Raw genomic sequence first — 23,486 nt, forward strand, 5'->3', positions numbered from 1 at the left:
AATGTGTTTAAAATGCTTTGTGCTTGAAAACGTAAACATGTTGCATCAGAGGTAAAGTGCAAAAGCGTGAAACAGTCATTACAGTTTTGTACAGTTTGACCAGTTGTTGCACTCCATACATTATGTCAACATTTTTTTATTATTTCAGAGTGCAATAGTCACCATAGCAGTGTTCAATCCGATTATGTGCGTTTGGGTGAGATGGTTGCTGTGTGCCGTTTACCTCATTCTGTTGCGTGACCGGCCCATTACGCCCCAGCCTTGCATGAGAGTGGGTGTGATTCCATGAATGTTTCATTCTAAATCCAGTGAAACAGTGTCCCAAGATAGTTGTTGTGATGTAAATCTTATATGGTGATAGCAGTAATATTTTCAGAGTAAAACAGCTGTCAGTCTTTCTAACGCAGGACTTTATCACAAATGTTTTAACACTTAAGAACAATACGTCATAGTGCCAACTATGCAAAATTGTTCAGTGCTTGTTCTTTTTTAGGTCTCGGTTGTCGAAAGCAGCGCATGCGCTGCTCTCGGCATTCGAGAGCTTCTTGGAATCAATACAGATTCCGAAGCTCTCGGAGGCGGAGTTGATGCCCTGCCCATCCTTTTAATTGGCCAGCGTCATCTTTAATGCAAAAAGCTGGCTTGTGATTGTAAAGGAGGCTTCTAAGTCCCTCCTTGTTGCCGCCTTGTCTCCTTTTGGCCACGCCCACCGGGATTTGATCTTTTACTGGCGGCGTGACACTCTCTCCCTCATTAGGTGGTACGCACTTTTTTTCTTCACATTCGGATCCCTGTTTTTGCAAGACGTGTAGCTTGTTCCTAATGCGTTTGAGTTCCTAGGCGTTTGTATACTCTGTTTCTTCCTGGGGGGTCCTCTACTACTTTTTTTGTGGGTCATAGGTTTGTAGAGTTTCCCCACCTCTTCTAAGAGCTGGGGCTGAATAGAATTGTCCTGTTTAAGCTGCGCAGAAAATATCTTCCTCTCATCTCCGGGGGACTCCTCTCCCATGGACTTCCCCGCCTCCTCATGGTCTCGCAGCTGTTCCCTCTGCCCACAGGGCCTGACGCCCATGCTACCTCCCATGGCTGATGCCGCGATTACCTGGAATCCCAAACGAACCCCTGCCCGACGATCCTTTCGCAGCTGACCTGCTGCGCATAAAAGGGAAGAACCTACCCCGGGTGGAACGGCCGAGTACAGTCAAGCGTAATCTGAGGTGCAGATGTCAGTGCCACTCAGACTACCAGAAAAGAGGGCCATAAACCAGAATAAGTAATGCTGAGAGTTTCCAATAATTATTGACTATGCAGCCGCGCCATATCTTCTGACTTGTATGTAGGAGTGCCGGAGCTTGTGACCGAGCTCACTAGCTGACCACATGAGACATGCCGAGGACCCTTAACAGTCTCTCTCAGGGCTAGGCGACAATGCAGAAGGGGCACTTCTGCAGCAGCAAAGGGTCTTTGGGGACAGGGGACACAGCCTCGGAGGGAGATCAGGCCAGGGTTGGGTGGGGTCTCTCGACTCGCATGGGTTCCCAAATACCAGACCTCGGGTCACGCCACACTCATGAGTGACGGCACCCCTCTATGGCGCAGCTTCATCAACCCCCTTCCAGCATTAACAGACCGGGCATGTAATAGGAGCTTGCACAGCGCCTGGAGGACGAGCGCAAAGGTCAGCAGCACATTAAGTAGGCGCACAAGACTCTGGGGCGGTCAGTGCGAGAGTAGCATTCAACATTGCCAGCTCGGGATGCCAGGCTTGTATGTTGACAGGAGCCGGTTTGTCCAGCCAGCACATGGCACCCCAGAGCTATGGGCATGGTTTGCTCCGAATTAAACGACAGGACAGGTGCACCTGAAGTAATAACTTACAGGGAGAGGATGTGGCATAACGGCCAGAGCGGTTGAGCTCGAAGCTGTGGAACCAGGTTCGAGTCTTGGCAGGGACGCTCAACATCCTGTGATTCTGGGCAAAGCACTTAATCTCCCCGTTCCTAATAAAATTATGTGGCTTGACTGTTAATTTGTTGAGCAGCCTAATTTAATGAGGGAGGAGTGTTCGTAATAAAAGCCGGCTGGGGCATTGGTGCCCGGACGGGCCTGCCTTGGGCATTAACTCGTTCTAATTACCTCTCTCGACTCGCATGGGTTCCCAAATACCAAACCTCGGATCACGCCACACTCATGAGTGACGGGCACCCCTCTATGGCGCAGCTTCACCAACCTCATTCCAGCATTAACAGACCGGGCATGTAATAGGAGCTTGCACAGCACCTGGAGGACGAGAGCACAGGTCAGCAGCACATTAAGTAGGCGCACGAGACTCTGGGTCGGTCAGTGCGAGAGTGGCATTAAACACTGCCAGCTCGGTATGCCAGGCTTGTATGTCGACAGGAGCAGGTTTGTCCAGCCAGCACACAGCACCCCAGGAGCTATGGGCACGGTTTTCTCCGAATTAAACGACTGGAGAGGTGCACCTGAAGTAATAATTTACAGGGAGAGGATGTGGCATAACGGCCAGAGCGGTCGAGCTCGAAGCTGGGGAACCAGGTTCGAGTCTCAGCAGGGACGCTCAACATCCTGTGATTCTGGGCAAAGCACTTAATCTCCCCGTTCCTAATAAAATTATGTGGTTCGACTGTTAATTTCTTGCGCAGTCTAATTTAACGATGGAGGAGTGTTCTTAATAAAAGCCGGCAGGGGCATTGGTGCCTGGATGGGCCTGCCTTGGGCATTACCTCGTTCTAATTACCTCTCTCGACTTGCATGGGTTCCCAAATACCAGACCTCGGGTCATGCCACACTTATGAGTGACGGGCACCCCTCTATGGCGCAGCTTCACCAACCCCCTTCCAGCATTAACAGACCATCATGTAACAGGAGCTTGCACAGCGCCTGGAGGACGAGCGCACAGGTCAGCAGCACATTAGGTAGGCGAACGAGACTCTGGGGCGGTCAGTGCGAGAGTGGCATTAAGCACTGACAGCTCGGATGCCAGGCTTGTATGTCGACAGGAGCCGGTTGGTACAGCCAGCATACGGTTTGCTCCGAATTAAACAACTGGACAGGTGCACCTGAAGTAATAATTTACAGGAAGAGGGTGTGGCATAACGGCCAGAGCGGTCGAGCTCGAAGCTGGGGAACCAGGTTCGAGTCTCGGCAGGGACGCTCAACATCCTGTGATTCTGGGCAAAGCACTTAATCTCCCCGTTCCTAATAAAATTATGTGGCTCAACTGTTAATTTGCTGTGCAGCCTAATTTAACGAGGGAGGAGTTTTCTTATTAAAAGCTGGCAGGGGCATAGGTGCCCGGACGGGCCTGCCTTGTTTTCACTGTAAACATGTTGGATTTCGATTTTAAATTTTGCCCCTCTTGCTGCACTTACGCATTTTATAATCCCTGTAAATTGCGGGTGTTAATGTTCACCAATTTAATGGTACTCATTTTACTGACCTCGGGAGGATGGAAAGCTGACTAGGCCTCTTCGACAGTCTGCGTACCTGCAAAGGCGTCTTACTTAATCAAGCGTCTCCATTAGGGTGAAGGGAGCAGCTAGGGTCCCAACAAAACATGAGCTGTTAGGGCATGTCAAAGTATTAATAATTGTGTACAGCGCGCTCTACGCTCTCGATTGCCTTAGCAGTAAACGATATTCACATCTGGATAAAATGCGGAGTCTACGCATCCCTATGATCTGGGCCATATAAAGGATGCAGCATGAGGTTTTTAGGTCTCGGCTGTCAAAAGCAGCGCATGCGCTGCTCTCGGCATTCGAGAGCTTCTTGGTCTCAATACAGATTCCGAAGCTCTCGGAGGCGGAGTTGAAGCCCTGCCCATCTTTTTAATTGGCCAGCGTCATCTTTAATGCAAAACGCTGACTTGTGATTTTAAAGGAGGCTTCTTAGTCCCTCCTTGTTGCCGCCTTGTCTCCTTTTGGCCACACCCACCGGGATTTCATCTTTTACCGGCGGCGTGACACTCTCTCCCTCATTAGGTGGTATGCACTTTTTTCTTCACATTCGGATCCATGTTTTTGCAAGACGTGTAGCTTGTCACTACCTCAGCAGTCCGTCACTGGAATCCGCGCTGGAGTCAGTGATGGTTTGTTGTCGTGAACGCAGGAGCAGGACTGTAACCTCGTAGACGACAGGGAAGCAAAGGTGGCCTTTAGTGCCTTGAAGTCCCCGCAGTAACAGTCCGTCAAACATCTGGCATGTCCTTTTTCCAGTTCCATGAACTCCCGCCTGGTGTACTTGCACTCTGTGGTGCCGAGATGCGCGTGTTATTCTCTTCCATCCTTGTGTTCATTCCTGTGTTTCGTGCTAAATCCAGTCTGTTGCGTAGGTCAAATAGCTGCGGCACTCGTGTGGCTGTTCAGGACTATGGGGTTCTTGCACTGCTCAGAACTGGTTTCAGCGTAGTACAGCGCGTAGCTTGAGCCCGAGCGCTGATCTCCGAGGCATGCAAGGTTGAGCCAGCAACGTGAAAGTGAACAACTTTTAGCAGGGAAAAAGTTCAGAAAAGCAGCAGGTGTGATGTTTTGACTGTTCCATGTTGCGTGTCCTACCAACAGTGAACGCACCATGGTTTAGGTTCCAGTGGGATGATGTCTAATGTTTCATATACATAATGGTCCCCGGTGTTTGTGCGGTGAGTTTCTATACCAGGGAGGGGCCCGAATGTATGTGCATGAAAATGAAGTGTGTGGTGGAGTGTTGTGTTAATTCCAAAGCAGATTTTCGTGCCACCTTGAGAAAACTGTGTATCTTGTTTTCTTTCTACCCCTTTCCCTAGTCTTTCTCTCGCTTTCCTTGTCTCACGCATCTCTCTCCATGTCTACCTCGTTACATCTATCCATGTCTCTCCCGCTCTCTTCCCATTTGTTCATATGTCGTCATCTGCCAATCTCTCGCCCTACCTCTTCATTCGTTTTCCATATATTTAGCCCTCAAACCAAATTCCCGTCTCCCCATGCCACCTCCTTTTTCTCTGCCAACCTCTCGCCCCAACTCTTCCTCTCTTTCTCCTTCTGTTTACCCTCTCCTTCCCCCTCTCTCTCCATCCGTCCACATTCCCTCAACTGGCCCTCCCTGCCCTCTCTATCCCTTCCGTGGCCTCCTTTCGTAGTTAACGATTGCGGTATTTTCTGCACCTTGGTTAGCCTCTGCTCCCGCGGTGTCTCCTACTGTGTGGATGCAGCTGTATTTATTCTTCAGGTTCACATCCCTCGAGACCTCTGGGTAAAAGTACTGCCTATAAATAAACATTCGCTGTCTCTACACACTTTGCAGGTTTCTCGCATTCTCTCTGGATCTCTTTATAACATTCTGGTCCCTCTCCTTATTGCTGCGTATTTTGTCCTTTCTGCCTTGCTCTCTCTTTTGTTCACCTTCTTCTCTCTTTCTGTTGTCTCTCTTGTTTGTCTTCACATTTGCTTAATCTTTGAAGAACTTCAATTGTCTTTTTGAGAGAATACATTTTAAATTTCCAGGCCTAGAATTTTGGAAGGATTTGCCTATTTTGTGGGCTTATTGCCCCATTGTGAAATTGACGCATAGAGAATTGATGAGCGTAAATATTTTTGTGCCCAGTTTTGCACTTTGAGCACAGTCGATTCGGTGGGGTAGCTAGTGCTTTTGCCGCCGGGTCGATCTCTCAGTTAGCTGCTTATGACGACTGTGCAGGTAAGAGAGTGGGGGGAGGGTTGACGCGGGGGGAGGCGATAGACGACGAGACAGAATAAAATATAAAAAAAAGAAAACTTACCTTGCGCCCGCTGCCTCCCCCAAAAAAGTGCCGCCCATGGTGGTCTGCCCCTCCTCCCCCCCAGCTACGCATCTGGTTTGATTGTCACTCTCTCACAATTTCTGTGAAGGCCATTGCTGCAAGACCCACCTACGGGATACAGCATTCTAATCTGTGTGAAGGGGGTGTGGTCAAACAATGTTGTGAGAATATTATCTGTCATTAATATTGGGTTCCAAATATAATTTACCAAAATCTCACCCCATTTGAGTTAATGGAAAATCTACACCCATTGGGACAATATTTCGGTACACCATATTTAGGATATAATGTCAGACAATATTCCCCTCAGTGACATGCTGACATTCAATCATGAAGAGTAGAGCTGTGCCTGTGTCCAAAAATGCCCAAAAAACGTTTGCCGACTTTACTCCTAATTGTTTCTAGCAAAAGTAGCAATCAAATGCAAAAACAGACTTGAACGGGTATTAGTATTGGGGTGTTTTTTTCTTTCCACAACATATTTTATTGAATTTCTGCCATGACATTGGGGTGCTTTTATGGTGTGGCTTGCCAGCACAGTTGCAGACAGACAATTGTGTTATGCTATAATAATTTACACTGCTCATGGCTGCCCAGGCAAGTGCTTCCCCGCGCATCAGAAGCATCAGTCACTAAAACAGGTTCTCCCGCCTAGAACAGCCAAGTCTTTACCTGTTTTCTGAAACTGAGATGATTAGATACGTTGCTTAGGTAAATGGGAACTTTATTCCAGAGTCTGGGAGCCAAGACGCGGCATTACTGAGCACCGGAAACCACCGGCTCAAATTAAGTAGTTAACCAGGTGTACTAAATCTCACCCCACTACAGCGATCTTTACGCCAATAGGTGTCTGCAGATAGAGGGCATGACTACTAGGGCACTTGTAATCAGGCTGTCAGAGAAAAATAATAAATATATGGTTTTAAAAGAGGCTTTCTCCTAAATACGGTAAAGTAGGCATTGCTAGTATTTTCCATTCAGTATCATACAAAGACAAATTCTTCAGAATACTGTGAATGCTTTAAAATAGAACATGGTTAGACAATTTATAATAACGGAGATGACTGTAATCCTCCTGAGCTAACTCGTAACAATGTTTCTGGTTGCCCAACATAAACAAAAGGATGAAAGACCTAAAGAATGTTCCTCGCCCATCGAAAATTAAAAAAATAGTTTTATTTACACTGTCTGTTGTAACCTGCAGCTTCCCAGCAGAGGGCAGTCCAGAGAGTGAGAGGAGTGGAGAGGAGAGAGGCGAAAGGATAGTCGCGAAAAAGATGGAGGCAGGAAATTGCGTCAGAAGCAGCGGAAGTTTCTTCCGGTTGTAGCTGGTAGTGATGTTGATGTGAACGAAACGTAATAGGGAAGCGGGAAGGAAAACCCCACAACAACAAGAGGAATAGAAAGAAGATCGGGAATTGGACGTTCGGATAGTCGAGCATAATTCTGCTTGTTTTTAATCCCCCGGTGTTTCGGACCAGGGAAGCAGGGGAAGATGGCTGAACTGGTGAGTAGTTTGTCCGAAGAGAGGTGTTTTATATCCCCGTGCTCGCATTTGGTAGCAACGGAGGGAGACTGGAACAGGTATGCTTCTCCCGTGACAGCACATTTAAGCTTAAACTTTTTAATAGCAAATGCCTCGTTTGTTCTTCCGTCTTTCCTCCTCCAGGCATGGTTTAAGGGAGCTGGTACGTGAATGGCCATTCTAGATTTCGGACGTATGTCTGGTATTTATCAACCCGTGGGATGTGTAACTCTAGTCGTGAAAACACTTCCTTATAATGTCGGTTTTTCAAAGCCTCCTAACCCGTTATTTTAACTAGTGTTTTACATTTCTCTGCAATCGCTGTGTTGCTGTGCCTGTAAATAGAGAAATGCGCCCGACTTGTAATGTTTTACGCAGGAGGTACAACATCGCTTCTTCCTCTCGCAGTTTATTCCGTTTGGAGAGTTTTTTTTCCCGTCGTCTCCTTGGGGTCGGTTGTTCAAGACATAATAATCTTTAGTGCTTGCGAGCAGGACCCGTGTGGCTTCCTGTTTACATACATGCCACTTCACCTTCTTCGTTTTGTCAGTTAATGTTCCCGTTTCTTTCATTACCATTTGGTTTTTACATTTCCGGCAATGTATTTGACCAGCGGGATTACCTCAAAACAGGGATTTGCTCGTTTGAACATCGGTTTACGGGGCAAGACACGATTATAAATCTACAGCAGTGATTGTTCTAGCGGAGCAGAGTGGGGGTGGGAACCTTGCTGCACGCTTGTTCTGATTGCGCAGCCCTGACCCAGGGACTTAAAAAGGAGGATTTAGGACCTTGAGGAGGAGTAAAGGATTTATATGTACACATGCTGAACTTGGTACACAGGCGGCATTGCACAACACCAGTAGCCCAGCGCCGATCTTCCAACTTTGGTTTGTCTCCCGTCACCCTTAGTAGACGGATTGCCTTTTTATTTATGAAGTTTTATATAGCGCCAGCTAGACCCGTAGGTATCAGAGCGCTTTACATTCACAAAGGACAAACAAGCATTTGCAATGCAATAGGTCTCGCATTATAAAAGTGTGAGCAGCTGGCATTGCTAATAATAATGCAACACTAGCTATTGGCTTTGTAAATGATAAATAAATGCCATTATGTGTTTGTTTTATAAAATAGATTAAAAAAGGCATTGTCATGAACAATGCCAATAGCTTAAACTTTTGCAAATGCGAGACCTATTGCATTGCAAATGCTTGTTCTGTGTGCAGCCCTAATTTCCTTTCCTCTGCGTGGGTAAGCCAGCCATCTATTCTGGGAACGTGGTCCTATGTAAACATGTCACCTTGCAGTCAACGTGGCGCTGGCTGGTTCCTGAAGAGCTCTTCTTAGGAAAGCACTCGCTGCTTCTTTAAATGACCAACTTCTTTTCTGCTAATTTTTATAGGTTTAGGGACGTTTCGTAAGAAATACTGTTCTTGTATATTTTTCTCTTTCGAGTTATTGAACCTATTATTATTCAGAGATCTAGGCAAACGTGTACAGACTAATGGAGAATTATGTACTTGGAAGCATCAGTGCTTTAAATGGGGAAAAAAAATAAATGCAGGCACTAACTAAATGTAACAGAAGGGGCGAAGCTAAGGGCGTGGCTTGGAGACAAGCAGTTAATTTGATATGTTCTTGGTGTGAAACGGTGCACAATTACGCAGCAACAGTTCTGCTATTTGTAGAGCATTCTTTTTGTCTATGTATTTGTTGTTAAATGCATATAATTGCACAAACATTGCAATGCACACACATTTTTATATTCACTGAATACCAGCGTATGCCCAGGACATTTGACAAACCATGGAAATATTTCTTGATTAAAATATTTTCCCTGATCTTTAAGGTGGAAATGTCCCTGGTTAGCTCAAAAAGGCACACAAACCCACACTCTCAGATATTCACCAAGTGGTATGCAAGCAAAATAAGCATACACAGATAAAAGCACAGATACTCGCCCAATTATATGCGTTTCCACACAAGCCGGTACAGAAAAACGAAAGGAACAGAGGGCAGAAAGGCACGAAAAACGAGTGGCACAGAGGGCAGAAGGGCACAAAAAAACGAGTGGAACAGAGGGCAGAAAGGCACACAAAAAAAAGAGGGAAACGAGTGGAACAGAGGACAGAAAGGCACAAAAAAAAGAGTGGAAAACGAGTGGCACAGAGGGCAGAAAGGCACAAAAAAGAGTGGCGCAGAAGGGCACAAAAGACGAGAGGAGCAGAGGGTAGAAAGGCACACAAAAAACGAGTGGAACAGAGGGCAGAAGGGCACAAACGAGTGGAACAGAGGGCAGAAGGGCACAAAAACGAGTGGAACAGAGGGCAGAAGGGCACAAAAACGAGAGGAGCAGAGGGCAGAAAGGAACAAAAAAAGAGGGAAAACGAGTGTAACAGAGGACAGAAAGGCACAAAAAACGAGGAAAAACGAGTGGCACAGAACAAGAGCGCACTGAAGCTGACGAGGAGGGAGTGGGAGGGGGGAGTGGGGGCGGGCGCAGTGGTGCGGGCCGCAGTTGTAAAAGGCAGGGAGAGGGTGAGATTGAGGAAGGGAAAGATAGGGATCAAAGGAAAAAACAAGGGGGTGGCAAATGGTGTGCACTTTGATGTCCTCAGTGGCCCCGCGGCTCACTGAGGACATCAAAGCAAGTGATCAGGCAGTGCTTTTCAGGCTGCCAAATGGTGCGCGCGCCCAGGGCACATGCACTGTATTTGGAGGCCTGAAAATCACTGTTTGCACTTCCAAAACTCGCTTACTATAAGTCTCGCCAGAGCAGCGCTAAAGCGCTGTCTCAGACGAGACCTAAAAAGAATGCATAACATTGCAGGACATGAGGATGCATAAAGATATAAGCAAAGACATAATACTTATGTATCCAGTGAGGGGAGAGAGATGCAGGGGGTTGACAAAGCCAGATAACCACCATCCTTGAAGGTCAAAGTGAGGGGGGAGTCCATTATTTTATTGATGTCTAGGATGGTTGACTTGGTCGGAAAAGTGTTGGTTGAGGAGAAGGAGTTTCAGATCCTTTTTGAAGCAAGAGAAGGAGGGGTTGTATCTGAGTTCAATCTGGAGTGCGTGCCACATCCTGGGTACGTTGCCAGAGATGGACCGGCACAGGGTCGTTTTCTTTTTCAGTTTCGGAGGGATGAGAAGAAGTGAGTTGGTGCCTCTCATAGTTCTGGATTTTCCTGCTTTGACTAGTTTGCTGTTTAGATAGTTTGGGGATTGGATGTGAAGGGCCTTGTGTGTGATGCAGGCCAGTTTGTAAATACATCTACCTTACATGGGAAGCCAGTTGTGGGTTGGTGAGATGTGTTCAAATCTTTTTACACCAGATGTGAGTCGGGCTGTCATGTTAAGGACTGTCCTTAGTGGGGCTAGGTGAAGTTTTGGTGACCCTGTTAGGATGGCGTTTCCATAGTCCAGTTTAGAAAGGACTAGGGATTGTACAATTGTCTTGAGATCATCTTGAGGAATGAAAGGTCTAATTTTCTTGAGGTGTTTTAGAGAGTAAAGTGCACTTTTTGTACAGTTCTTGATGTGGTCCTTCATTGACAAGTTCTTGTCCAGGGTAATGCCTAGTGACTTTACCGAGTCAGGACGAGGGAGCAGTTTAGAGCATCAAGCTCCTTGAGCCAGTCTTGAATTGGTTGGTGGTTACTTTTCAGAGAGAACAGTATTAGTTCAGTTTTGTCTGGGTTCAGTTTTAAGTGGTTTGCGTTAAACCAGGCTTGGATCTTGGTTAGCGTGCCATTGAGGTGTCGGACGTTGCTGGGTGATTTGCTTTTGTAGTATGTTTGTGTGTCGTCTGCATAAAGGTGGTATTGAACCCCTGCTTATTTCAGAATAATGCAAGGGGTTCCATGAAGAGATTGAAGAGGGATGGTGAGAGGATCGATCCTTGTGGGACTCCAAGTTTGACTCGTGTTGGTACAGAGAGGCAAGAGTTGATTTTAATCTGTTGCCAACTGTGCTGAAGGAAGTGAACCATTCTAGTACTGTGCCATTAATGCCAGATCGCCTCTCCAGAGTCTCAAGTAAAGCTCGATGGTTTATTGTCAAATGCCGCCGATAGGTCAATAAGGATGAATCTAAATCTAAGGCTCTGTGGATATCGTCTGCAGTATTGAGCATGGCTGTTTTGGTGCTACAACCTTTTCTGAAACCCGACTGAAAGGTGCCGAGGAGGTTGAAGTCATCAATATGTTTAAGTTGTTGGAGAACGCACTTCTCCAATGTTTTAGCTAGGAACGGAAGGTTAGGGATAGGTGTGAGATTTTTGAGCTCATTGGGGTCGGCCCTTGGTTTCTTAAGTATAGGTGTGATTTGTCCTAGCTGAAGGGAGTCTGGGACACAACCTGATTTGAGAGAGAAGTTGATGATTTTTGTCCAGAAAGGGGCAATGACATGGTTGAGTTTTTTACTATTGTGAGTGGGAGGGGGTCCATAGTGTGGGAAGTAGGCTTTAAGCTTGCAATTATATTGAAGACTTCCATTTCCGACATGGGTTCGAAGTTCGACCAATTAGCGTCATTTTTCAGTTGGAAGCGGCCCTGGTTGTCTGTGGTATGATTTCGATTTGTTTGGTCAGGGTCGGTTAAAGGGGGGCAGGTTGCGAGGGAGGGAGGATTTGAGGTTTGGATGAAGGATTGCTCAATTATTGTGACTTTATCTGTGAAGAAGCTGGTGATTTCTTCGCCAGCGGTCTTAGGTGGCTTTTATTTCTTGTGGGGGGGTGCCGTTTGTTTGACTTTTGACAATGTTGAAGAGTTCTCTAGGTCTGTTTTTCGCCTGGTCTAGTTGGCTGCGGAAGAAAGTGGCCTTTTCTCTAAAGATGTGTTTTTTTTATATGCTGACCGGGTTGATCTAAGTTGCGCTAGGTGAGGAGTCAACTGGTTAAGTCCTTTCTGATTGTCTGAGTTGTCTTCTTTCATTATTAAGATCCACGTTGAACCAAGATTTTGATTTGGTAGATCTCAAATGTTTGAGTGATGCTACTTGATCTAACACCTCTGTCATTGTGGAATTAAAGTGGGCTGTGAGATCAGCGGCCGTCATATTGGAAGGCTGGGGTTGTAGATGGCCATGAATCTTGGATACCAGTTCAGTTATGGGGACTCCGTTTATGTTCCTGGTCCAGTGCTTAGGTTTGTCAGGTCGTCTTGGTTGGTTTCTGACATGTGAGTCAATATTAAAACAGTATGAGGTAGTGGTCTGACCAGTCAATGGGAGAAATCGATCTCAAAGAGACCAGCTCATTTTTGGTGATGATCGTATCCAGAGTTGCTCCTTTGATGTGTGTTGGTTCATTGCAGAGTTGTTTGAGGTTGGTAATTTCAAGCAGGTTGGAGAGGTTCTGGGTTGTTCCAGTGGATATTGAAGTCACCCAGGAACACGTCTTTCGTGTCTGTTAGGGAGAAACAAGTTATTAGGTCAGTTAGTTTATCAGCGAAGAGGATGGTAGATGGTGTGAAATTTGATGGGCGTGGTGCCTTTGACTGTAAGTTCGACACCTAGGTACTCAAGAGTCAGGTATTCTGTGGATTTTAATCTGGTAAACTTTATTCCTTCTTTATAAATGATAGCTAGGCCGTCACCTGTTTTGATCGGTCTGTCGTTTCTGATGATGTCGTAGCTTGGGGGGATGAGAAGGTCTAGGATGGGGGTAGGGTGGGCATTGAGACATGATTCTGTGAGGAATGCGATGTCTATTTCTTCCGAGAGTATAACTTAAGCAGTATCTGTGGCGTGTTGTACTGCTGATCTACAGTTGAGGAGCATGCACGATAGAGGTCGGGGCGCCTCATTGTTGGTGTGTGCTGTATGTATAGAAGTGTATTGAGCAGGGGGTCTGGGCGAGAGGGCAGGTCTAGGGATTCTATTAGTGCTCACTAAAACTGGGATTGCAAACATGGCCGTGTTCAGGCTAATTTCGAGGTAAGGGTTGTTATCATCTGCTTCTCGTTCTGAAATGGGCCGGAGAGCTCTGCTAGATCGATGTGCCTGATTCCTCAGAGGATTGGTGGGCCATGGGGTGCCAAGTGGGGCCATGGTAGAGGCTGTATGGGGGGGAAGGTGTGTAGTTACCTGGAGTGTGTGAGCAAGGGGGCTTAAACTGGTTGGGAAGGTTTTGTTGTAGGCGTAGGGTATTTGCCGCTAGGGAGTCTATTTTCTGATCTATTCGGGTCAGTAGCTGGGTAAGTGTGCTGAAAGGGCTGGTCGCCTTCGTCGGGAGCAGTGTATGACTAGGGCCGGTGGAAGGAGAGGTGTAAGAGAGTAGGGTCTGCTATCCTATGGTCACCCCAAATTTTTGCTTTTTGCTTCACTGGTTTTTGACATATTGAGGCTGTGGGCCTGCTAATCAGACCCCCAGCCTGCTGTTCTCTCTAACTAAATTGACACTGTGCACCCTAGGTGCATAACCAACTGGAATTGGATCACCCTGTGAGCCCCTGTACCAGTGTACACTAGGTACCCAGGGCATTGGTGTATCTAAGGCCTACCTGGGGCTGAAGCATGTATTATGCCACCCCTGGCCTGGCCTAACGAATTTGACACAACTGGCTGATCACTCAGCTGGGGTAAGTTGGTGTAACCACCTCTTACTTAGGTGTAGTATACCTATACCTAACCTAAAATGGGACACATGTTAACCTATAAGTCACTCCTATGGCAGGCCTTGACAATCCTGAAGGCAGAGTGCTTGGTTCCATGTGAGATGGTGCTCTGGCATGAGCTGAGCCTGTCTGCAGTGGTCGGAACAGCTTCCTTCTACCGTTTCCAGATATCGTCATACCATATACTCTTAAGTGCATTATGAACCTCGCGGTTAAATGCTATCTTTGGTTTGGCTTTATCAAAACATGTCGAGTAAGGTGTCATACGAATTGGAATACTAACCCCTCGCCAATTCTGGCGACGGGGTTAGCATTCCACCCTTCTAGAGGGTCACGACATGTACAGTACCTGGAACCCGGGTAAAATCAGACATAGCCTCAGCTCCACAAAATGGATGCTGCTACCACAGACACAAGTCTTCCCTCCTGCTGCTGGGAGTCCTTCCAGCTTGGGAGACGTGGACAAAGGGTTTCCTGCCAGGGGAGGTGCGAGCACCACCCCAGACAGGATTTTGTGTATTGGTCAGGTAGGGCTTGAAAGAAACCAGACATGCCTGAGGCTCACAAGGAGCCTCGGTGCATATGCCAGTTCAATCCGGTCCTGGGGCACACCAGCCCCGGACCTGGGGCGAGCTGGACAAAGGATTGGGGGTGTAACCACCCCCCTTCCTGGTCTCACCCTTAGGGAGGGACCTAGCAGGTAGTCCGGCCCCTAGAATCCGCTTAAAGGTAGGAGCAGTGTCCTAAGACTTCAGACATCCTGGAATCAACTTAACCACAAGAAGAAGACGGGAACTTCGACGCTCTGCTGCACAGAGGACTGAAGGAAATCTCCCCTATGGTCAGTGACCATCTTGCTAACGCAAGCACCAACCAGCTATTCGACGTCTGCTTTGCCGCCGCCGCCTCCAGCCCGAGCCCAGAGCCCGACAAGACCTGGACCTCCAGACCTCTCACAGCCCGATCCACAGTCCCTGCAAAGAAGGAACCTGTGGAGGCACCGAGACACGTGGAGCCAGCCATCTTGGAAGACCGACGACAAGCTGCAAGCGCAACGACAGAGGCTCCCTCCAAGTTGTGCTTTGGGTCCTGAGAAGCCCAACCACCGAGCAGCATCTGCACCAAAGGTGAGCCCTCCAGCATCTCCACGATCTGCGTGGGGCCCCTCTGCACTTTGCATCTCGCCGCGCCTGCCTGGTCCCTGGCCCGTTGGCTAGTGGCCATTTTGGCGACCTATTTGAAAATCAACGACGCTGGTCTGGTTGCTCCAGACTGGCCCTAGCTGCTCCCCAAAAGAGCAGCCCCTCTGACCTTGCTGGTCAGAACAATCAGCTTTCTTGAACTTCCACGACTCCTGCCTTTGCCAAGCCTTGTTTGCTTCTTTCGAGTCGCAGACACCGCCGACAGCGAGAGCCTGCGTGGGACAGCTCGTGACTCGACTCCTGGACGTCGTCGACCTTCAGGGACCACGTGGCTGCGGAGACAAGCTACACCTAACCACCTGTTTGCACCCAACATCGCCTGGTACCTACCTGGTGCCACGCCGGTCACTGGAAAGTGACTGTGAACACTGTCCCCTCTGCTTTCAGGTCTTCTACAACTCCGATCCACCCTTGGATCCAACGCATTTCTTCTGGACCGACCGCCTGCAGCATCTTTGTCATCAGGCTCCATTGAATCGATAGAAGAAACCCGACGCACTTCGAGACCTATGCACCCGCTTCCTGTGGGTGAGGTAAAGCTGGCACTCCGGTGCCCAAGTGTAGAGAATCATCTCTAGTGTCTGTGTTTCGAATCTTGAGATCGTAGTCCACCCAGAAGACCCTTTCTGCAGTAACTTTCTAACTTTTACGCACCCTTTGAAAACCTATGGGAGCACGCGTGTAACTTTCCTCACTGCACACGCGACCCGTGGACCTCCTGGTCACTAACTGAAGTTAGCTCCTTGTAGGCCCAGCGATTCTAGAGGCCCTAGGCCTTTTCCCTTTCCTGTTCGTGGTACTTATACCACTATTTTAGTATATGGTTTGAGTGGCCACCAGGGCCCATCCATATAAAGTGCAACTTCTGTATATTATAACGTTGTCTTGTTTAACGATTTGTGCTCCTGTGCTCATGAAGAGTCTAGGGGATACTTTGAGAAATAAATACATATATATTTTGAATATATATCTGTGTGGTGTCCTTTCATTGGTATAAAGGGGGTTTGCAATTGGTAAAACAGCCTGCTTAACACGCTTTAACGAGTTTAGCCTCAAAGACTGATTAGCCTATGCTACCACTAGGGCAGCTAGTCCGAAAAGGTTGACTTACAACCACACCATAAGGGTTGCTTGGCATGGTACAAGGTGGTCACTTTAACTAGTGAACATCATATACCAGGCCAACTTCTCACAAGAGGGTACTAGGTTGTGTGATTGAATGGCATCATTGGGGTTAGGAGTGGGGATTGATTGGACGTGAGGAGTCAGGTCGCTGTTGCTTCTGGTCAGGAGGTTAGGAGGGGGGTGTTGTGGGTCTTCGGTCCAAGGGAGGGGAGTGAGCAATGGTAAGGAAGAAGTCCATGTCTAGGGGATTGGCAGTGTGATTAGAAGTGGGGGTGGTTTGAGCATGTGGCGGGGGGATGAGGGAGGTGGTGAGCAGTGGCTAGAGGGAGGTCAGTGCCAGAGGGATTATCGGTGACGTTGGATATGGAGATGGTTTGGGCAGGAGGAGTAGGGACAGTCGTGGAGTTGAGGGTAGAGTTGGGTCTCCTGAAGTCGAGGGGGGGCTGCCTGTAGTCGGTTCAGTCACAGAAAGAATGTCGTTTGAGTCCCATCTGCAGTGATCTCGCGAGTTAGTTAGCAAAGTATGATACCCATAATTTTGTGCGATTAGGCAACTCCCAGTTTCGATGCAAGAATAGTTGGGTGAAATTGCATTTCTCATGTTTTATGCAGATCAGGTAGGTACGCTCAGCGTTGAGTGGCTAAATACTGCACACTTCGTTCTGGTGTCTACTTTTATTGGACACCTGGCCTTGGCTGCTTCCACTTGCCATCCCACCAAACCCTGCTTCTTGTCTTCTTTCGCAGATTTCACCCTCTAATAGAAACGATCACATGCTGTTGACGTACACGAACCCACAGCTCCTCTCGCAGCTTTAAGAAAGTTGTTCATCCACGCTAAAGAAAAGCCCACACACAAGTAAAGGTGTATAGTTTTCAATTTAGTGCTTTGCAACCGGCTAGTATAACTTTTCTAAATCCCGAGCATTTAAGTACTGAGCAACAGGGAAATGTAGTCATTTGCTGACGATACACACAATTTTGCCAGGGAGGGCAGTATTTTATCGATTTCGATTATTTTTTGTACTATGCGACCTGCATCTGTTGAGCCAAGCCACAGGATTGTAATCCTTTTACATACCAGCATATCTTTCATTCGGGGGTCAGAGCAGGGGTGTCTGGTTGGTTCAAAGACAGAAATGTACTGCTGCTGTAGCGATCCACCTGAAACACTTGCAGGTCCTGTTGACTGTAGCGTCCTCTCCAGCCTGGGACCCGCCAATGACTACGCCACACACCGAGCTTAGCATAACATGTCTTTATTTGTCTGCGTATAACCACAAACTCAACATTCTAAACCTTCCTTTGTTTCACAACGCTCTAACACATCACAGTTCTATGGAGTCCACCAGGAATCAAAGGGGTTTTGGAAGGGCTAACTCACACGACACTGCATCGCCCCACTCTGTTAAAAATAGATATACGCTTATAACTCTTTAGGTCTTAGTCGTGCCCTGATTGCACTTCCTGATTGCCGTCAAAAATTGGGGACAGGCAATAGAAGTGCCCGTGATCTGCGTTTGCAATATAGGAGCAACAGCAGTCAGGAAGTTTTCAATTGTCCTTTCAGGCCCAGTCTTTACGTTGACATTTGTGCCTGATGAGCCACATGTTGGAAATGTGAGGGATCTCATGTAAGGCCTTACCTGGAAGTTGGACAGTTACCAGGTGTTTTTTGCTGGCCACAACATGAAATGGCTCTGCATCGAAGGGAGCATCATATTTCAGTTTGTCACACAGCGTTGCACAAAATGTCCAAACCGTACCTCCATCACCTCTGTTTAGACATGAACTAACTGTATTGCAACACTTCTATAGCGCTTACTGCCCCTATGTAGGCTGAAGCGCTTGTTTACATGAGTAGTATGCTACACCATGTATTGGGGTGGTTGCAAGAATGTTGTCTTTGTTTTTTACCTGTGTGGCAAGTGTTTTTATGTCATGCTTGATGACCACGAGGTGCGGTTATCATGTTATGGGACACAACGCTTAGCAGTGTGATGGATGAAGAAGTGTGAAAGACAGGTGACCATTTAATGGTTTTCTGAGTGTCTGTAGCTTTGAACAGGTCTACAGATTCTCTTATTTTCATAGTCCACTGAGGTGGTTACTACACTGGATGGTCCATTCGGAGATATCTAGTACAAAGTTTATGGCCCCGAGCAGCCATAGGTTGGAGTGAGACACGGATCAGGGATTTAATGGGATGGACTTTGTTATTATCAACCCATATCTGATTGCAATTGTGAGAGATCAGAAGAGGACATAGTTACAGCCACTGGCATAATGCAGCAGGGGAGGGCCAAATTATGTGGCATGGTTGACTAAATTATGCAGCAAGAAAAGGCAAATTATGAGGCACATTGTGAAAGTATTACTTCATTATTTTCAGATTTTTACATTTGCTAAAACTGTTTGGGCATATTTTGCACCTGATTAGTACATGCATAGTACCCAAATATAGTAATTAGCAAGAGACAAGTGACCACTCAAATTTTGCAAAGGGCTTTCCGTTGCACAGCAACACGTCAGTACATGGTTGGTATCTTTTGAGCGATAAACTTTTTGTTAAAATTTGCAGATTATGCAGCAGATGATGTATTATGTGGCAAATACGTCAAATCCATAGTTATGCGAAAAATGCAGTGGGCGCACAATCACATAATTCCAGTGGCCAAGGTCATAGTATACCGCTAATAGAGATTCGTAGTGGTGGACTAAATTAAAGTTCTATTTTGTCCTGAGGCATGTGGCAGATCTCTTCTGTATTTCCATGCCTTTTCAGTTGGTGTTGACCTAAGTGGAGATGCCAGTTTACAGCACATGTTCTGTGCTTGCCCCTATCTGGCGACTCATCGTCGAAAATACTACAATTCATGGAGCACCTGATATGTCAGAGAATACATTGTAGCCTTAAAGATCCTCTTAGTTCAGCATTGATTATTACAAAACAAGATGGCATGTCTATGCACAGCACTGACCTTAGTCTTAGCCAAAAGGCAGGTTGCCTTCATATGGGATGATTAAGCATCTCACATGTTGCTGTGGAAAAGGAATGAGTTCATATGGCTGGAGAAAGAGAAGACCACCTTGTTGCCAAATCAGTGGCTCAATGGCGCCTGTTCTAGATTAACAAAATGGCATATGTTTCTTCTGTAACTGATGAGAACAAGACCCCCTTGAATGTTATCTGTAGCCCCCCTGAAATTGTTAATCCCTTCTAAGGTTACGCCAAAGAGCTTACATATTCCCTCGGGATTGATAAGGAAGGAATATGTGTATGTATTAGTATCCTGACACATGATGGAGACAACACTCCAGTTGACTGATAGACACACCCAAACACGCACGTTTTATGCTGACTAACTTGACGCAGGTATTGAAAATGGGATCAGAGGAGATACCTATATACCCATTTTTTAAAAATAACTTTTTATTGCCATTTCTTTGAGACAAAGAAACAGCGTTATGAGTACATGTGGTTGTATGATAATGGGTATAATCAAATTGTAGCAGTCTAGGCATTGTGTATGTACATCCGGTTGTTGGAAGACGTCATCTCCCAATATAATACCTACATGCCAATAATAGGAATGACGTGACACTTTTATCTGTACCCTCTGAATTATGTTTCTTGAGAAACTGTTTGAGATACAATGATCATCGTGTTTTGTTGGATTAACTATTTCGAGACAAGCCATATATGATGCAAGTAAAAGTTGAATAAAATATATTTGTCACGAAATAAAGTTTTCAAGAGGTATTCAACTTAAGTTAAACCTTTTTTAATTTTTTTTTTTATCACACTCCTTTAACTCACTCACATTCATTTAACCCCCAATAAAGACTTGAATATAATTTCTACATGTGCTGCATGAAGGGAGTAAAAATGATTTAAAACCACCTCAAGTAATCATTTTTGTAACACATTTCTGTTGCTGGGTCAAGAGACTTAAAACCAATATCAGTACAATGTTCCCTGTGGTATTCTCGCTATTTGGACTGTCCTCTTACATACATATTCACTCATACATAAAAACACAATGCCTTGTTGGTAGTACAAAAAATATCTTATCTTTTATTTAAAAAAAATCACACCACAAAAATTACAAATTTCAATTTCATTAAAATCACATACAATTCCATAGATGGAAGAAGCAAACTTTGATATCCTTATTTTATTCACATATATATATACTTCAGATTATATACAAAATACAACACATTTCCCTGTATACCAAGTCATAACTATTGCTTCATCATCATTTGAAAAGATAAATAAAATGTGATTCTAACTATCATAAAAATACACAGTATAAAAACAATACTCAAAGAAAGTTGTCGACACAGCGTTTCGGTGGGATAGAATTTGGTTGGCACCACCTTCTTCAGGACAGACTCATAAATTTAAAAACAGTATTGTTGAATCTATAATAGGATTGTAAATCATGTATAATCCTATATTGATCTTCCTATTAGTTCAGTTCAATTTATCTCTTGGGCTCTCTGTTTTCACCTCCTGTTATCATTAATTTAATGAAGGAATAAACAATTTCATGAAGAGATTTATCAATTTCTCTACTTCGATATCCCGGTTCAGCATATACCTCCTGTTTAGGTTTCAATGATTATTCTTTACAATAATTTATCCTATAATATCGCTGAGGACCACACTTCATCTCACAGCGATGTGGGATATCTTTCTGGGACGATGTTTTAACGTTCTACTGAGAGAACCCCACTCATTAATAAAATTTGGTGGCGTGAGTATTATAGTGTTGTGTCAGAATCAATCAGGACTTTGGATTTGCCATTAACCTTTACCTTGATGCCCAACAGAATACGTTAAGTAAAGTCAAGCACATGTGAGTGGGATGAACAGTGAAAGTGAAACTGAAAGATTGGTCGGTGAAAATTGAGATTGTGCAAGACAGGTGAGATAACAGGGCAAAGCCGGTGTGAGAAAGGACACAGAGGCAGTGCCTAGAAATAGAAAACAATGCAGTTTAAACAACCCTTACCAATGAAGCCACAGTGTCTGCAACCAACACTGTGTGCTTTTTCAGCTGTTCGGGTGCATACTCCTCCATTTTCTGCCGCTTCCTAGTGGACATGACGAATTGATGGTTCCCTGAGACTATAAATATCCTATGGGACAGACGCAAAGGCACCCCGCGAAAGAGCGACGTCATATAAACATGCGTGCATCGGGACAGATCAGGCACTGCTATTTCTGTGCGGGTTCACATACGCAAAGGGGGGGAGCCAAGTCCTGGGCCATAATCATGCCAGGATCAGGTGATTTTGTCATGCGAGTGGCGAGGATTAAGACAAAGTCACTTGTTCAAGTATGCCTTGCATGTTGAGGGTGTATCTTACGGAATCCTGCGTACTGGGGTTACGTTTGTTGATTAAATGGAAATGGTCATATGGATTTACGGTCAGCTGTGCCGATTTTGAAATGAGGGACTGAGGATTGTCCTGGAGTATGCTCAATGTACAGTATTGAAAAAATACTGTTTGGCGAGCTGCACCAAAGGAAAAAGGCAGGGCTTGCCAACCTCTATTTTTTCAATATTATACGATTTTGGTAAGCAGCGAAGCACATCACGTGTCGCGTGGCTTACTAAAAGTATATAATATTGAAAAAATAGAGTTTGGCGAGCCACACCAGAGAGAAGAAAGGCGAGGCTCAGAAGGGGGAGGGAGGGCAGAGAAAGAGGGATGCAGCAGCTGGAAAAACACAAGAGAATGAAAGTAAAACCTTTGCGACACACATGCAACGGGCGCTGCACTGTAAATTTGATAAATGTAAATTTGATACTTGTATAGCGCACTACTCACCCGCAAGGGTCTCAAGGCGCTTGTACGAATACCGCTGTGGAACCCATCCTGGCTTTCCCTGTGAGGCGTCCACTCCTGGGCACCCCCAAGGTGGAACCCAGGCATCCTTAGCGTTGTGGGGGCCGTTGTGGAGATTAGCAAGCTATTGCCCAGAGTTGCAGAGTGGGACTCCATGATTGGAATAGGCACCGAGGCGAGAATTATCAGGTCCGTGGAAATTTTGAGCCCAAGACCCGCCGAGGCGGGGAATTGAACCCTGGTCCCGGGCTAGACCTCTGCATCAGGGTCTGCCGCTCTAATCATTGAGCCACACTTCTCCACTGATAAAGTATGTATAGTTATTTAAAAATACGAACAGGGTGGGGGCAGGAGGGAAGTGCAAGAAACAGAACATGCCCCCCTCCAAACTCCTCTGATGATGAGCAGGAAACAAATGCTTTGTGTGTTAGCTGGTAAGCGAAAAGTGTGGCTGCAACAGCAGGTAGGAGAAAGTCTTTTAAGGACATAGTGTCCACAGACTGTTAATAGAACCTGCTGAGTAACAACACAAGTAACGAGCATTTGCAATGCAATAGGTCTTGCGTTTGCGAGAGTTCAAGCTATTGGAATTGTCATTTACAATGCTAATAGCTCAAACTCTCGTAAATGTGAGACCTATTGCATTGCAAATGCTTGCTTTAACTGAAGGGAGTAGAGGAAAGGTTTCCCCTTCAGCAAGCGTACAGATAAACTTCCTTACCTTTTAGTTACCACGCATCTGACTACAGCTGCCCACACACTCCCTTACCGGCAGCATCCCCTGCAGTGCACTGCCATTGGTCTTGCAGTTGCCATTATTTAGCAAGCAAATAAAAAAAGAATACGTTGGCTGAGCCGCGTGCAAAGAGACGCACGGGTGCCATTCAGCATGTAAATAAAAGAAAAATGAGTTTGGTGAGACACCCGCAACGAGACGCGCGGCCGCCATTTAAAATGATTCTCGTCTACCATGCCTGTTTCCCATGAGACTTTACTGTTGCTTGAACATCTCCCGCAACTTCCTGGTAGCTCTTCCTTCGCAGACCTCGCTGCCTCTGGCTTCTCGGCAGGCCAAAGAAGCAGTGAATTGCAATCCCTTATAAAACCCGGAACACCATAGACATGTCAGGGAGACACTAATGTACAGAGCACGCGCACAGTGAAAACTTAATGCATGATATATGGCGCTAACAGAGCTCACAACTTGCGTAAATAAAAAATGTCACACCACAGCATATGCGCAGACCTGTGCAGCTACTGGGCATGCGCAGTCTCAGAAAGTAGAGCCTAATTTCAAGTAAGCAATTGACATCTGAACCGTCACAGGGCATGCGCAGTGAAGAAACACAAAAAGA

General features: G+C 46.1%; 1 protein-coding gene across 2 annotated transcripts in view; it reads left to right on the forward strand.

Moving 5' to 3' along the window:
• Positions 1-7,118: 7,118 nt before the first annotated feature.
• SUMO1 (small ubiquitin like modifier 1) overlaps positions 7,119-23,486 on the forward strand; it is a 76,772-nt gene continuing 60,404 nt past the window's right edge. For both annotated transcript variants that reach the window (XM_085648970.1, XM_085648971.1), the window contains exon 1: positions 7,119-7,301. In XM_085648970.1, coding sequence (XP_085505096.1) covers positions 7,290-7,301 — 12 coding nt within the window. In that variant the 5' untranslated portion in view covers positions 7,119-7,289. The remainder of the gene's footprint in view (positions 7,302-23,486) is intronic.

The sequence above is a fragment of the Triturus cristatus genome, chromosome 3_2 (assembly GCF_964204655.1).
Source record: "Triturus cristatus chromosome 3_2, aTriCri1.1, whole genome shotgun sequence".
In the NCBI taxonomy this organism is placed as follows: Eukaryota; Metazoa; Chordata; class Amphibia; order Caudata; family Salamandridae; genus Triturus; species Triturus cristatus.